This window comes from Odocoileus virginianus, chromosome 32 (assembly GCF_023699985.2).
Source record: "Odocoileus virginianus isolate 20LAN1187 ecotype Illinois chromosome 32, Ovbor_1.2, whole genome shotgun sequence".
NCBI lineage: Eukaryota > Metazoa > Chordata > Mammalia > Artiodactyla > Cervidae > Odocoileus > Odocoileus virginianus.
In genome coordinates, this window is record NC_069705.1 from 28242807 (window position 1) to 28258771 (window position 15965).

Below are 15965 nucleotides of genomic sequence, written 5' to 3' on the forward strand. Positions count from 1 at the left end.
TAGATCCCCAGCACTCATCTCCAGGGCACCACCATCTATATGCAAAATACCAGTGACCTACTGGCACTTTTCCAAAAATCCACAATCTCAGAGAACAGTGACAGAGTTCCTTCCTTTAATAAGAATCATCATCTAGAGCTTCTAGGCACAGCCCAGACACCAATAAATCTATCCTTGGCACAAGGAAGCTGGAGGTCCAAACAGAAGGCGCTTCTAAAATGCAATCAAGTCTCTGTTTCCATTATTCTGATGCTTATTCATAATATCTTTATATAATTCCACAAAAGCAGTCATTTCGCAAGCTGGTAAATAAATGTCTCAATGAAAAATATATTCTCATGTTGAAATCAGATAATCATAAAAACACTCCATTTCTCTAACCACTTGCTCTTCTCCCAAACCTAAATTCATCAGTCTTCTAACTGGAATAAAACAATAATCTAAAAATACTGTCCTCTATTGAGCCATAATTTAAATACTTTAAAATGAGCTTCCACTGATGACAGTATCCACCAGACAGAACTAGGGAGTGCTTTAAGGAGCAGGTGCCATAGCCGATGAGGCGCTGCACGCGGCTCAGAACTCAGCTGAGGCTGCAGCTTCTGGACTCCAGCGAGGTGACCCTTGTAACTTCCTCATCGGCTCGCATACCCCCTCCTTACTGGAAGTTACTTTCTCTAAAAACAGTGGTTTTCAAAGGGTGGTCTGCAGGCTCCCGTGTGTCCCGCAGTCATTGTCAGGGGGTCTGTGAGGTCCAAACCGCATTCACAGCAACAATTCCATGTGTCTCGCCTGCTCTCTCGAGTTGAGGTGGAGATTCCCAGAGGCTACAGGCTGGGTGGTGACCTTGTCACTCTTGACGGTGAGTGGAAAGCGAACTGTGCATTCCTACACTCAAAAAACTGTCTTAGCTTAATATCTGATATGATAAATATTGACAGATACGATGAGTGCTGAGCTGGTAAATGTTTAACAACTGGCTCTCCAAAGGGGAAAAAACCTCCCATTTGGAGCATTTGCCCCATTTCACGGGGTCAGTACTCCCGCTGTGGCCAATTACAAAGTGACGAGCTGGTGATCACCGATCTCAGGGTTGCTCCTACACCAGCGCCAGCCGGCCCCGGACCCCACGGCTCTAACCCACACAGACAAAAGCTCTTTCAGGTCCTCGACAGCCTTCAAGAGCACAGGGCTATTCTCAGACCAGGAAAACTGAAAACCGCTGCTCCACAGTAAATTTTTCAAACTGTGGACTGGGACTCACAAGAAACAAGATAAAATTTAATCTCAGATGCCATTTTTTAATGGTAAAGAACAACAACAACAACAAAAATCAAAGTTATCATAAGCAATGAGCATCATTTGATGAAACTGGATCACAATATAAAAAGTATTCCCAACTCTCACAACATTGTTAATCTGCTATATTGTAATACAAAATTAAAAGTTTAATAAAACAAAATTTTTTTAATGTATCTCCCGTTTTATTTTCAAAATCTGCAAAAAAGTGGACATGTACACACTGCTCTCTTTAAAATGGATAACCAACAGGGACTTACTGGAGAGCACAGGGAATTTTGTTCAATGTACGTGGCAGCCTGGATCACAGGGGAGTTTGGGGGAGAATGGATACATGTATATGCATGGCTGAGTCCCTTTGGTGTCCACCTGAAACTATCATAACATTGTCAATCAGCTATACTCCAATGCAAAATAAGTAGTTTAAAAAAAAAAAGTTTGCAAAAAACACTGGGGACAGTGAGCTGGAAAAGAAGATGCATACGGTGGCCCTGTGGATTCTGGCCTCATGAACCTGAGCTGGGTGAGCGTGGGGAGAGAGGATGACTCTTGGACAGCTGCTGCCACACGACCCTCCTTAGCAGCCAGGCGCCCCCACAACCTCACAAGCAGGGCAGACAGTGCTCGCAGACCAAACCGCAAGACAGGGCTTCTTAGAAGTAGGAGAGCTACCACCTGCCCGAGGAGGATGCCTCTGCTTCTTCATCCCCTTGCATATTTTGCAAATACTTTCTCTTCTCCCCCAAAATAGGGGCAGTGCTGTATCAGCGTGGAGAGGTCCCAGGAACTGCAGGGATCCTGCTCCTACTCCAACTGAGTCTGTATCCAGTAGGCAGAAGGCTACTCGCTGCAGTGAGACTGCTCTTTATGTCCACGTTAGAGGTGCTGTGAGTCGTCATGATCTCATTCAGGCAAGAGTAAGACAGATCTTTAGGATCCTATCAGCAAACCTAAGGGAGTAATGACTTGTTATGAGCCCCGAGGTCTTGTTGAAGTCTTCTTCCAAAGGCAGAGTTCACCTCTCGGGCACAAACCTTTCCAAGCTAATAGTACAAAAGGCTGACAAGCCTGAGTATTGGCAATTTTCACATGAAAACACCTTCTCTAATCACAGCCTGCACACTCCAATACTGAGTTCCTTTTAAAAATCAATTTTTAGGATATTACGATGCAACAGAGCTCTTAACACAGGACTCACAAAAAGAAACGTGAACTTTATTTAAACTTTCTCGAAAATGGAAAACTCACTGACATTCTTCAGAATGTAAAACAACTATATTTAAATGTTCTGTTTCTAGGCACCTTTAATGCTACTAAATAAATTCTTGATAGTGCTGGCTCTGTAAAATTCATCTCACTGCTTCAGCTATTTACAAAATCAAACTGCTCTATACCGTGGTTTTCTATTAAATTTTTTTTTTTAATTTGCTCTATCAGAACATTATAATTATTCCCCCCAATGTCAACATTTCCAGCCAAGGGCCAGTAAGAGGATGAATACGCTAGAGTTCTGTCTTGACTCTGACCCCTTTCCTCAACAAGGAAACGACTTTAACGTGAGCAAAGGGGGGAGAGATTGTTCCCCCTCTAACAGTTACCTGGCGTTCGCTGCCTTCAGGTCACAGAAGTGAGTGAGCAAAGCCCGCACGACGTCATTGCAGACGACTCTGACAACGTCCACGTGGCCCAGCCGGTGGCGCAGCTGTCTGGCGACTTCCCAGAAGTCCTCGGACAGCAGCTGGTAGAGGCGCCCCTCATCTCTGCTGAGGTTTCCGTACCAGGACAGGACGTAGTCTCTGTAGCTGTAGTCGAACACTACCAGGAAGAGAAAGGGCCACGCGTCAAATGTGGGCAAGGGCCGCAGACACGAGAGAGCTCTCCTGCTGCTGCTGCTGCTATTTAACAGTCGCTTTAAAACATAGAGAGTGGAAAGCAAAACAAGGGGAGACACACTGTTTCCCGAAAACTTTCAAAACGAGTGATTCTTATCTAACTCGAATTTTGGGGGTGTGGAGACCCGAGGTACTGGATTTTCTTGGATAGCCCAATCTTTAAATAGTCTATCTTGGTACCCAACTCCCTGTGTGTTTAATTTCATATTGCTCTAGATGGTTTAAATAGGACCAACGGGTGGAAATCACAAGGAAGTTGCTTTTTTCTGTTCAACACAAGGAGGAGCTGAACAAAAACTATTTGAGAGATTGCCAAATCAGATGATGGATGCACCAGCATAAGAAATTCCAACACAAGCAGAGCATCTAATGGACAAGGATAACATGGAAGAAAGTACTTCTTGAGATGGTAAGCTGGGTTACACGACCTCCAGGCTTTTACATCCTTTTATCCTCCTTCTGGGCATCTCAGTGCCAAGCAGCAAGAGTGTGATGACACACACTTTGCCGATAAAAACACTGGCTAAGCTCTTCATGTACAATTCCTTCTCTCTTACTCTTCTGGTAAACTAAAAGTTTTCATGCCACAGAATTTTTAGCTAATAGAAAATAAATCTGCAAACCGAAGCATTTGGAAAATAGACGCATTTTTTCTTTCATTAAAATTTAACTTCAAATTAAAGCAGGAAATTAAGAATAATTATAAGAGACTTAATACTTAAAACTAAGACCTTTTCAACATGCTAAAGGATTTATGTGAAGGGCATATTCACCTAAATAATGCTTTTGTTAACCACATTGCATATTCTGATTACTATAACTCTTAAACAGTCCTCTGATAATACATTTTGGCGAGAAATGGATAAAAATGAATACTGGCAAAAATCTGTACTTAGTAATACAGCTATGTGCTAGTCACAGGTATATCTTCTTTTAATAGTTCATCAGCACCCCTCTTCAAACTAAGTATCATAAAAATATAAAAGTACAAAACAAAGACACAATTCTAAGTATGTGTTACATAACTACATACATTCATTCATACAAGTACAAAAAAACCCAAAATATTTTAAAATATGTTATCTGTGTCAATTCAAGGAGACAGAGAAATTCATGATAGTAAAATCATTTTATGTTCTTCATTAAGAAATACGCACAATTAATGTAACAAACCACAGTAAGAAATGAAAGAACACTTATTCTCACTGCCAAGCAAACAGCTTTTCTTCTAAAGGCGTAATAGCCAACAAAAAATTCAATGCTGTTATGACTTAAATACATCTATTTTCTAGGACTGCTCTTCAAGAAATAAGCAGGTGAGAGGGGATCACAGAAGATTAGAGAGAATGGAATAACATGATTAGAACTTCAGTTTTAGTTAGATTAATCTGAAAAGACGATTTAGGGTAACGAGAGAGAAATACTAGAGGTGAGGAGACAAGTTTAAAAGCTAGCATTTAGTTTAGAAAACATCATGCTCGGTAAATCTCTATCTATACATATTCAGAACAAGGAATGACTCCGTCTAGGTAAACAGCATGAGAGAGAGCCATTTTCCACCTCTGCCTTCTCCCCACGGTAACTCAGGCACAGTCTTCCACGCCCAAGAAGGCAGAGTCCCACAGGTCATAAGTGGTCCATGACCCGAGTCTCTTGGAACAAAGAAACAGTCATTCAACCAGGAACTGCCCTAGTGATGATGACAACAACAATTCCATTGATCATATAGATGTCCCTCTGTGGTTTGCAACGTTTTCAAAAATCCAATTAGTAATTACTCTCTGTGTGCAGAAGAAAAGTCATCTTCTGGGAAGATCTGAGGTTATTAGCTTATGTCACTGGTGGATCTATTGATTTATTCAAGAAAAATGGACACATATTTCACACCACTGGTTAAAGAGACATGAGCTAGACAAGCTAAGCCTATAGGCAGGGGGAAAGCCATGCTCTTTGAGGTACTAGCTATGCTTCTTTTGTGTCAGCATCTAATCCTTGGGCCGTCTGAGTTCTACTGAGCAAACAGCAGGTACTCAATAATTGCTGAATTACATCTTCTGCCCACATTAGTGAGATAATTCAGGGCAGTCCAGTGAAAATTGGGCTGCAGACCTAGTGAGATTTAACAGTAAGTCAAAAAGACTTTTAAAAGTCTATCTTCTGTCAGTTTTCCAGGAAATGTAACTTGAGGAGAAAAACTTTTAAGGGTATCTGATGGAGAAGAGTAGTTGCCAGTTCTCTCCTAACTTCATACTTAACACCATATATTTTCATCTGGAAAACCTCAGACTCTTTTTGTGTATATAATAACCCAAACTGTCAGTTTTTAGAAGTTTGATTTTTAAAACTTTAATTTGATCAAAATATATTCTCTTTTAAACTTTAATATTTGTAATTACACTTACTCATCCCCATTTCCAGACATACAACACTGTACCCACCACAGTCCCCTTTTCAATTATCTTTAATACAAGTTTCAAGTCTGTCCTTCATTCTTTTGTCAAGGTTGGCCAAGATCCCTTCATTTGGTTAACTGGTTTGTCCATGAGCGAGCCTGAGTGTGTTTATTCCCAACACACTTTCTCTGCGTTATATCTATTAACAAAAGAAAAAAAAAAGGCTTCCTAATACCCACTTCAAGTAACAGTGAACAAGAGATTCCTGCTTCATATCGTGGAAGGAGCTCCACTAAGCTGGCTAGTTTCACATGATCCGCAAATTCCTGCTCAGTCAATGTTTAGATCCCATTCATTTAACTGAAACATGGATGTATTTGGGGGCTTCTTTGCTGATTCAGTGGTAAAAGAATCTGCCTGCCAATGCAGGAGACACAGGTTTGTTCACGGAGCTGGAAGATCCCCAGGAGGAGGGCATGGCAACCCACTCTGGTGTTCTTGCCTGGAGAATCCCCAGGACAGAGGAGCCTGGTGGGCTACAGTCCGTGGGGTCACAAAGAGTCAGACACAGTTTGCTGACTAAACAACAACTGGATGTATTTACTATGTTTTCAAGTAAAAATTCATCATGAGAAAAATCCAAATGGCATCAAACAGAGAGAGGATAGATAAATTTGCTAGAAATTACTATTTTCCTTTTAGAACATAATGAATTGCTTACTGTGGTAATTATATACCCTCACTTAATCCTTACCTTCTTTCAGAGCTTTGTCCATATTATGAGAAATGACTACCCTTCTAGACTGAACTGACTCATGTGAGTCTCCATACACAGGGCTCTGAAATATAAGAAGAAAAAAAGATATAAATTACTAAATAAATCACACATAAATATAAAACCAAAAGTATGAAAAACCACTGAAACAGACATTAAAATATTGCTTAACAGATTATAAAGTTCTTCTGGAAAAGTAATACAAGCTTAAGGTAAGAAATTTTTGAAAAAGAATTAAGGAAGGATTTTCCCTAGCAGATATCAAGACAGTATATGATGCCAGTGCAGGAATAAACAAAACAACTGAATGGTAGAAAGTACAAAAACATCTAAATATAAATGAAAATAGACGAGAATTAAGAACATAATGAGAAAAATTTGAAATCTGTGAGGAAAACATGGACTATTCAATAAGTGGTGTTGGCATAATTTGATATTCATGTGGGAAGAAAGTTTAGAGTTTTACCCCACACTTCATATATTAATAACTCCAAACTGATTAAAGAGCTAACTATTTTCTTAACTAAAAATGTATTTAAAGGAAACAAAGGAGATGCTGTGTTTAATCCTGGGATGGAGAAGCCCTCTCTAAACTAAGACACAAAAAGAGTTATAAAGGAAAAGAAACCTGATAAATATGACTACATAAAATTGGAAATTCCTGTTTGACAAAAGATAATTACAAAATATAACTGACAGACAATATCTGCAAGATATATAACAGAGGACTATTATTTCATATATAGAGATCCCAAAACAAGAAAAATAACTCAAAAGAAAACCAGGCAAAGAAATTGAAAGAGCAATCATAAAAGATAAACACCAATCAATTTATGAAAAAAAATGCAACTTCTTTTTCAATGAGAGAAATGCAATTAAGTGCAATGAGACACTATCAGACTGACAAAGCAGGGACAAAGTGTCATCTAACTTAATGTTGGCAAAGATATATGGAAATGGTCATTTTCATACACCGTGAGGGGAAATGTCCATTTCTAAAAGCTTTTAAGAAAACAACTGAGCACATATCAAAATTTAAATGTACTTTCTTTATTCAGCAATTCTACTTCTAGGAATCTAGCTAAGATAGGATACTTGCACATTAAAAAAAAAAGTACATATTTTCACTGCTATATTGACTCTAAGGGAAGAAATTGGAAATAAATCAACTATTTATCAATAGAGTTAAATTGTGATGGTACATGTTTTAGAATATAATGCAGCCATGAAGTAAGAATGAATTAGGGATAAATATGCCTTCATGAAAAGTTTCCCATGATGGAAAATGTTTGGAAACACATATGCTGAACGATTAAAAATGGTTTCTTCCTCCACATATGTCTGTACAACACAATTTAAAATTTTAATTATAAAAAGATACTAGTTGGCAAAAACAGAGAGGCAATGTGCAGGATTTAAACCCCACTATCAGGCAGGTAAGGGTATTTTAAAGAGAAAAGCTTTTTAATTGATCACATTTCAAAGTGATCAAAAGTATATGTATACTGTAAGCATATGTTGGACCATAAAGAAGGCTGAGTGCTGAAGAACTGATGCTATAGAACTGTGGTGTTGGAGAAGACTCTTGAGAGTCCCTTGGACTGCAAGGAGATCCAACCAGTCAATCCTAAAGGAAATCAATCCTGAATATTCATTGGAAGGACTGGTGCTGAAGCTCCAATACTTTGGCCACCTGATGAGAAGAACTGACTCATTGGAAAAGACTCTGATGCTGGCAAAGATCGAAGGCAGGAGGAGAAGGGGATAACAGAGATGAGATGGTTGGATGGCACCACCAACTTAATGGACATGAGTTTGAGCAAACTCCGGGAGATGGTGAAGGACAGGGAAGCCTGGCATACTAGAGTCCATAGAGTCGCAGAGTCGGACACAACTGAGCAACTGAACAACAAATACTGTAATGGACCTACTTATTGGTTTCAGGGGCTTCCCTGGTAGCTCAGTTGATAAAGAATCCACTTGCAACACAGAAGACCGGGTTTGCTCTCTGGGTGGGGAAGATCCCTGGAGAAGTAAATGCCTACCTACTCCAGCCTTTTTGCCTGGGAAATCTCATGGACAGAGGAGCCGGGCAGGCTATAGTCCGTGGGGTTGCAAGAGTCTTACATGACTTTGTGACTAAACCACCACCACCACTGGTTTCAGAGCATAAAAAGAAGCTAGTTATTAGTGGACTGTAGAGAACTTTCTTGTGCATGGGAAACATTACAAGTGCTTGACTACATGGCCACCGTCACTCAGAAGGTCTAAATGGCTAAGGGTCCTATCAGCTTCATTCAATAAATAAGGGTGAGGAAAGTCCTCTGTTCTCAGGCAGCCACCTCAACACAGCTGCAACCAACCCCTGGCCCTGGACCACTCAACCCTGAGAGCAGAATTTCCAATGCTCAGCTTAATTTCACACTAGCTGTGGGTCAAACGCCAAGACTACCATCCACTTTTGTGATCACTGTTACTAAAAAATAAAAACAAAGCAATAGTGTTAAGATTCCTTAGTTGAAATACTTTTAAAAGCCTTAAGATGTATGTGCTACACTCAGAAAAGAATCTCTTTAGACTATACAAACTGGGCTTCCCTGGTGGCTCAGAAGGTAAAGCGTCTGCCTGCAGTGCAGGAGACCCGGGCTCAACCCCTGGGTTGGGAAGATCCCCTGGAAGAGGGCATGGCAACCCACTCCAGTATTCTTGCCTGGGAAATCCCACGGACAGAGAAGCCTGACAGGCTATGGTCCATGGGGTTGCAAAGAACTGGACACGACTAAGTGACTAACACATATCTACAATGCTACAAATTAACACATAACATTCAACACTTTCTCAAGGACTCATTCAAAAAAAAAAAAGACAAAAACCCTTCATCATAATCCTATAGACAAAAGCCATTTTATACTAAAAGAAATACACTCTCATCTACTGAAAACTACTTTCTAGTTTCTGAGTAACTTGTTATAAAATTAGACGATCAGGACATTTTACTGTAATTTTTAGAAGTTTAGTTCATGAAAGGAAAAGACTGAAGAAATGAGAAGAATTTGTAAATTCTAGTGTTTTTTTAGAATATCAGGCAGGTATTTAAACAACTTAACACTGTTAAAACGCTATACTGATAAATAACTTTAACCACAACTTCTCAAGCCTTTGGCAAACACTCTGGTATAGTTTTCCAAATATAGGTACAGCAGTTTCGTGCACAATACTAACGGGATGATGAAACCACAGCCAAATGACGCTTAATTGAGAAGTTCCTGAATTCGGGTTCTTAAAATGGAAACTGTGTTTAAGGGCTGGGAGAGGAGCAGGTGTGAATATGACAACACACGCCTATCTGAGCATATTTTGTACTTATGTGTCTATCTTTACAGCTTCCTTCAGAACAATTTTGTGCTTATTTTTAACCTTTCCTTTCTCTCCCTAGTTACAGCTTCCCCAATTCTTGCCATCTACCTGCACATTTCTTTTCTCTCTCTGCTTCCTGCTTCTGCAATAAACATGTTTGTCCCTACTCACTGTATTTGAATTAGGCGTTTACGCTCTTTAACTTAAAAAGTGTATGAGAATAACATTTTCTATGTTGGTTCTTTACCTGAAAGCGTTATCAGTTTTTCAATCTGGTTCTGGATTGCCCTGCACTCTGTCCCCCAGGACCCTTATTAGGAAGTAAATTTAAAAAAAAAAAAAAAGAGTTCTTCAGCCCTGTCACCCCCACAGCCTGATTGAGAGCCTGGAAGTAAGGAGAACAGGAAGATCAAAGAAAACATCACGGGCCCAAAGTAACTGGGTAACCACACATGGAAATTCCTTTTTTTAGGGATTTAATACTTCTGGAACCAGAACCTCTTCGTGACTAAACTAGCAACACTAGAGTAGATTAGTCACTGCACACGCCTTTTCTTTCAGGTCACAGAGGGATGGGACTCACAGTCATCATCCCAGGGCGGAGAGGAGGAGAGGAAGGGGGGAGAAGGCCGGCAGGTAAGACTCAGGCACGTGAGCATGGCTGTGGCCCAGAGGGCGGGGAGGTGAAACCTGCCTTCTCTCTCCTTCCATTTATAGGTGTGAAAAGAGGAACTGCTCACTGCAGAGACTTCCCCAACAGACGTGTTCCAGCGAATGCTCGCCCCGGCTCTGCACCTCGCAGGCCCTCCCCCTCCTCCGGGAAAGCCTGCCTCAGACAACCACTTTCCCAGTAACGCTGGTGCTGGGGAAGGTGAGAGAAACACATGCATGCTGTCCTCATCCCCCCGCCACAGAGTGTAAGTGACAGAAGGCTTCACCACTCCATCCAGAACTGCAAACTTCGAGTGCGTCTGAGCGGTCAGCCCCTCGCCTGGAGTCTGGCATCAGTATCCCAATTCTGGGCTTCCCCAGTGGCTGGGGAAGAATCCACCTGCAATACGGGAGACCTGGGTTCGATCCCTGGGTTGGGAAGATCCGTTGAAGGAGGGCATGGCAACCCACTCCAGTATTCTTGCCTGGAGAATTCCATGGACGGAGGAGCCTGACAGGCTACAGTCCATGGGGTCATGAAGTGCTGGACACGACTGAGCGTGTGCCAATGCTAGGACAGAGGACTGTCTGGTGAACCAGAATCCCTGCCATGTAAAAAAAATACAACTTATTCTCCAGTTCATTAAGATAAACGACACTTATCTTCATTTTAAGATTTACACCTAGCTTGGACCCTACTTGTTGAGGTCATTTTAACCACTCAGTGAGTCCTCTGGAGAGAGAAGGTGAGACGCCTCAACAAATAATTGCTCATTCTGAAAATGTTCTCCAAAGACAGGACAAAACCTGAAGGCTTTGCTCCGATATACAAGTCTCAGCATCAGAGCGTAGAAGGCATATCAACAAATGCCATCCTGAGTATGTACGTATCAGCTTTCTGTTTACTTCCGGATGTCGGCTCTTAGTCTACAGCCATAATACGCTCCAACTGTCTTCGTGTCAGAATGAAGACACCCTCTCCTGAGGGAACAACATTCGGAGAGAGAATCCACGCTGAGAGCTGGGAACCCTGACACCATTAGCAAGAGACAGCCAGGGGTGACCTGGAACCCAGCCGAGACGCACACCTCATTTTCCATTGTTTACGCGGACGACACTGCTTACTGTGTTGCTTCCTGTGGGAGCAGAGACGGGGCTGGTAATTCCTTTCATGCCTATTACCTAGACGACTCAAATAAACAATATCTTTCTCCTTCACTGTATGCTTCTACCAAAAAAAATATTTTTTTAATGTATTTTGGTTTATTTTAAAAAAGAAAAAAACATCTGTACAGAGTTGATGGCGTGATGGGCATTATTTCCTGTAAGGCTACTGAAATGGTGATTTATCTTAGGAAAACAAACACGAAACCCCAATCATCATTATCCACACGGAGCTGTCACATGGCCCGGTCTTCCCAAGTATTCTCAGCATCAGACGATCTACTGGGATCTCGTGACTAATATTCTCATTCTTAAAATATGTTATTCTCAAAACCACGGCTTCTTTCAAACCAACCGCATTCTACCTCATCCTCAAAAAATAATGTAATCAAAAGCAAAAAAACAAATGACCCACACAGATCCCTTCTCAGGAAGACCGGAAGGGACTGAGGTATGGGGAGGCCACCGGACTTGACTGAGACCCTGATGAAAGCCGTGACGTGAGTGACAGCAGCCCTGCAGGCAATGGCGTCCAGCCTGTAACTGCTGGCTCCAGAAAGCATTTAGCAGAGTGCCTGGCATCTAGTGGTAAAGTACAACTATCATCACGAATAAAACTCAAAACAGGATCAACTTCCAACACACTGAGGCTCACTGGTTGGTTGGTTTTAACAGCTGATTGGATGGTTTTCTGAAGGGAGAAGAATCATGGAAATGAAAGCAAGAGAGGATTGAAAGTTAAATCACCAAAGTTAAGACACAACTAAATAGAACATACTGTTCCTGAAGTATATTTGCCTTTGAGGATGTACTTTCCAGACAGGAAAGTGTCCGTTTCCTGGAGACCTTCTATCATGTATGGGTCTTCACATTCTCTATCACTGGTGAAGTATTCAAGTGTTCAAACAAAACTTGGTTTGATCAGAACCAGTTTCTTGGATTGTGCTTTATAATGTTTAATTGCGAACTAAAGAAGGTCTGGTTCTCCTTATCGATAAAACAAACTATATCCAACATACACTGAAAGGTTATCTTTTAGGGAGGTTGTACTGATAGAAAGTACTGTTTTGTCTTTTCCCCTCTCTTAATCGAGTATAATTTCTGTTTTACAGATCACCAGCCCAGGTTGGGTGCATGAGACAAGTGCTTGGGCCTGGTGCACTGGGAAGACCCAGAGGGATCGGGTGGAGAGGGAGGTGGGAGGGGGGACCGGGATGGGGAATACATGTAACTCCATGGCTAATTCATTTCAATGTATGACAAAAACCACTGCAATGATGTAAAGTAATTAGCCTCCAACTAATAAAAATAAATGGAAAAAAAAAAAACTTAAATGCTCATAAGCAAAAAAAAAGTTCTGTTTTAGATATAAGAAAGAAAAGCTACTCTCTGAAATTCAAACCTACAAATGTTCTCATATGCTTCAATTTCTTTTAAAATTGCTAGTTCTAATATATCAAAAGTAGAGAGAGACACATTCTATAAATGTAAAGAATTAAATCAGCCTATTCACACCATTATCCACAGATAATGCCTACTGGTATTTTGGTCTGTTTCCTCCTAGCTGGTGAGTCCATTTCTTACCATGTAACTGTGGACAACTTACTTTTCTGTACCTCAAGGGCCTCTTCCGTAAAACCTCTTAGCTTTTAATTCAATACAAGCATTGAATTAATACACATGATGTGTTTCAAACTGTGCCGGGCAACATATTATTAATCATAAATTACTACTGGTACTTTATTTTCGTATACTTCGGAAGAAATTACAACCATCGCATTCACACATTTCTGCACCTGTTTTTTCACACTCAACATGAGCATCTTTTATGTAATAAAGATTTGGAATGTTTTGTTTGGAATGACTTAAACTGTATTTTAACTATTTTCTTATTACTGTGTATTTACTTGGTCCTCAATACATTTTTCCTATTTTCCATGAAAAACCTATTAATTTCCATGCTATTGGCCTAAGTGTAGTACTACCAAAAAGGTTCTAAACAATACTGGAAGTGTCTGTGAACCATATAGTGGATTTGAACTCTGATTTCAAACAACTGTGTGCCTCGAGAATGTTGTTCTTATCTTTAAGGAGAGTCCTCTATCAGCCAAGGAGAAACTGATTGAACAACAGGGCGTGGTGTGTATCGGATTCTGTGAAGCACAAACTATGCAAAGGTAAACAGGAACAGTCCCTGTCCAGCCTTTTGAACCAATAGTAAGTAACCTACATGCCTTGAAAGTCCAACACTGCAGGGTGTTTCCAGATGGGAAAACAAGTACTGGCCACAAGAGATGGTGCAGGTAAGGCCTTCTCTACCCTCGGGGAGCAGCAAAGGAAACCACTGTGGCCTCCAGAAGCATAAATCCCCACCATGATTTCACCTGAAATGAACTTTGACAAGAGATGAGTGGTAGATTAGATGGTGAGCAGCTTCTATAGCTTAGTACACACCAGTTATCGGAAGTATTGTTGTGTTCAGGCTAAAGGCCAACCCTGCCTGCGTGCAAATGTAGGAATCAAGGTTCTGCTTCTATTTCTATAAAGAAAGATAATCAGTTAGGTTAGCTCCTGAGACCAGATCCTATGACTGGGTATGAAATCAATTAGATCTTTTCTCTGAACAAATATGAAACTCAAGTGTGCTTCAGGCTAGGGCACAAGCCTATTATTACTTCCTTGCAAAAGCATATGACATCACGTGACAGTGGCAAGACTTAATTAAGACCCAGAAAAAGTTGGCTGCAGTCGATTCTTTGCCATTTTCTTGCCGTGTTATGATGAATATGTCCATTTCTGAGATTCAGTTTAAATAATGTCTGTCGTATTTATACTAAAGGATTGTTAAGCATCCCAAGAAGATAACGCGTGTGAAAGGGTTTTTTAAAGTTTAAGACTCTTAGTCGCTCAATCACTGTCAGACTCTTTGAGACCCACGGACTGTAGCCCACTAGGCTCCTCTGTCCATGGAATTCTCTAGGCAAGGATACTGGAGTGGGTTGCATTTACAAAGCAGTATTCAAATACAGATCATTATTACAGTGCCAAAAGGCATAGTCCAAATTTTTTGCAATGTTAATCAAAGAATGATTACTGTTATATTACATGTGATTAGTGTTATGACATAGCATACTTTCAGATTTGACTATCACAAGCAAATTCCTTTAACGATGTTTCTTGGTTATCAATCTGCTAAGAAAAAAATGATTATTAATGCAAAGGCAAAATCTCTATTAACTGAACAGAGGTATTTTCTGAGACAGGTTAACATACTAAGGGTTGGTTTTCCATTCAGCTGGACAAATTAGGCTCGTGGGAAGAAAAAAAATGTGCTTCATTTCTAATGTCAAGGACTCAGATCTGAAGCTCCTTAGAAAACACACTTCACTTGATTACAAGAGAAATGTAAGTGTATTTCAAACCAGGCACAGATTTGGAAACTGAAATTAGAACATGCACTTGAGAGTACACAGGCAGACAGCAGTATGTCTAAACTGGCAAGTACAGGACCAGAGACCATGGCTGGGGGAGAAGAATGAGGAAAAAGCAAACTGGCTTAGGAAAGATCACTGATGACTGGCAGCCGCTTTTTGCATTCCTGCAAAGATTTGTGTAAGAAAAATTCTGCAGCCATTTTATCACTGGCTCACACTGTAATTCTGAGCTCACGAGGGAAATCAGAGGTTTTCACATTTCCATCAACTCATTCAATCATCTAACATGCAATGAGGACTCTGTGCGTCTGCCGCTTAGCTGGGTTCCAGAGACAAAGGTAAATACACTCTCTGGGCTCAAGGGGCTTAATCTATCCTTGATGGAACAGAAGCTCACAAACAAATAACTAATGAGCTTGAACGCTGTGGGAGGCTCTGCTTAGGAATTCTAGTGTTTTTCCTATTCTGGTCTCTCCTCTACATTTCGCTCTCCAGCCCAGGTCACGGAAGAAAATCTACTCAAATATACAATCAATTCAAGAGATCATTTCAAAAGAATTCTGAAGTTCATACACAGTGAAGTAAATTATAAAAATTATTTTCATAAGAGTTCTCACTGAAACCATTGAATTGAAATGGAGAAGAAGCCAGAGCGGTTGCCCCTGCTTCAAAGCTATCATGTAACTCAACAACTCGATGAGTCACACAGAACTGCTTTTTTTCACAGAGATGCTTTAATGAAAGCAATCACTTTTTTTTTTCCTCATTACTATCCCGAATACCCATAATACCACTCTTATTAAATTTGTTGACTGGCTTTTAAGTGAAAACTGGTAATAAAATATTCAGGATCTAGCTGGAAAAACATCACATCGGTGATTTGATTCAGTGAGATTTCTAATATTTTCATAGCTCCCTTGAAGCAAAAAGCTGAGCTCCAGGCAGCGGCTTGGATAACATACATGTACTAGATACTGATAATGTGTGAGATGGATTACTG

At 40.5% G+C, this 15965-nt stretch overlaps 1 protein-coding gene across 4 annotated transcripts in view; it reads right to left on the reverse strand.

Annotated features, from left to right (window-relative positions):
* The window catches only part of SNX25 (sorting nexin 25), a 93759-nt gene that overhangs the window by 63140 nt on the left and 14654 nt on the right, over window positions 1–15965 (reverse strand). For all 4 annotated transcript variants that reach the window (XR_011485163.1, XR_011485162.1, XM_070460065.1 and 1 more), the window contains exons 2-3: window positions 6339–6423; window positions 2898–3114 (exon numbers count right to left, since the gene is read on the reverse strand). Coding sequence is in view for 2 of the 4 variants with exons in the window: in XM_070460065.1 (XP_070316166.1) it covers window positions 2898–3114; window positions 6339–6423 (302 nt within the window). In the remaining 2 variants the exon portion in view is untranslated. The remainder of the gene's footprint in view (window positions 1–2897; window positions 3115–6338; window positions 6424–15965) is intronic.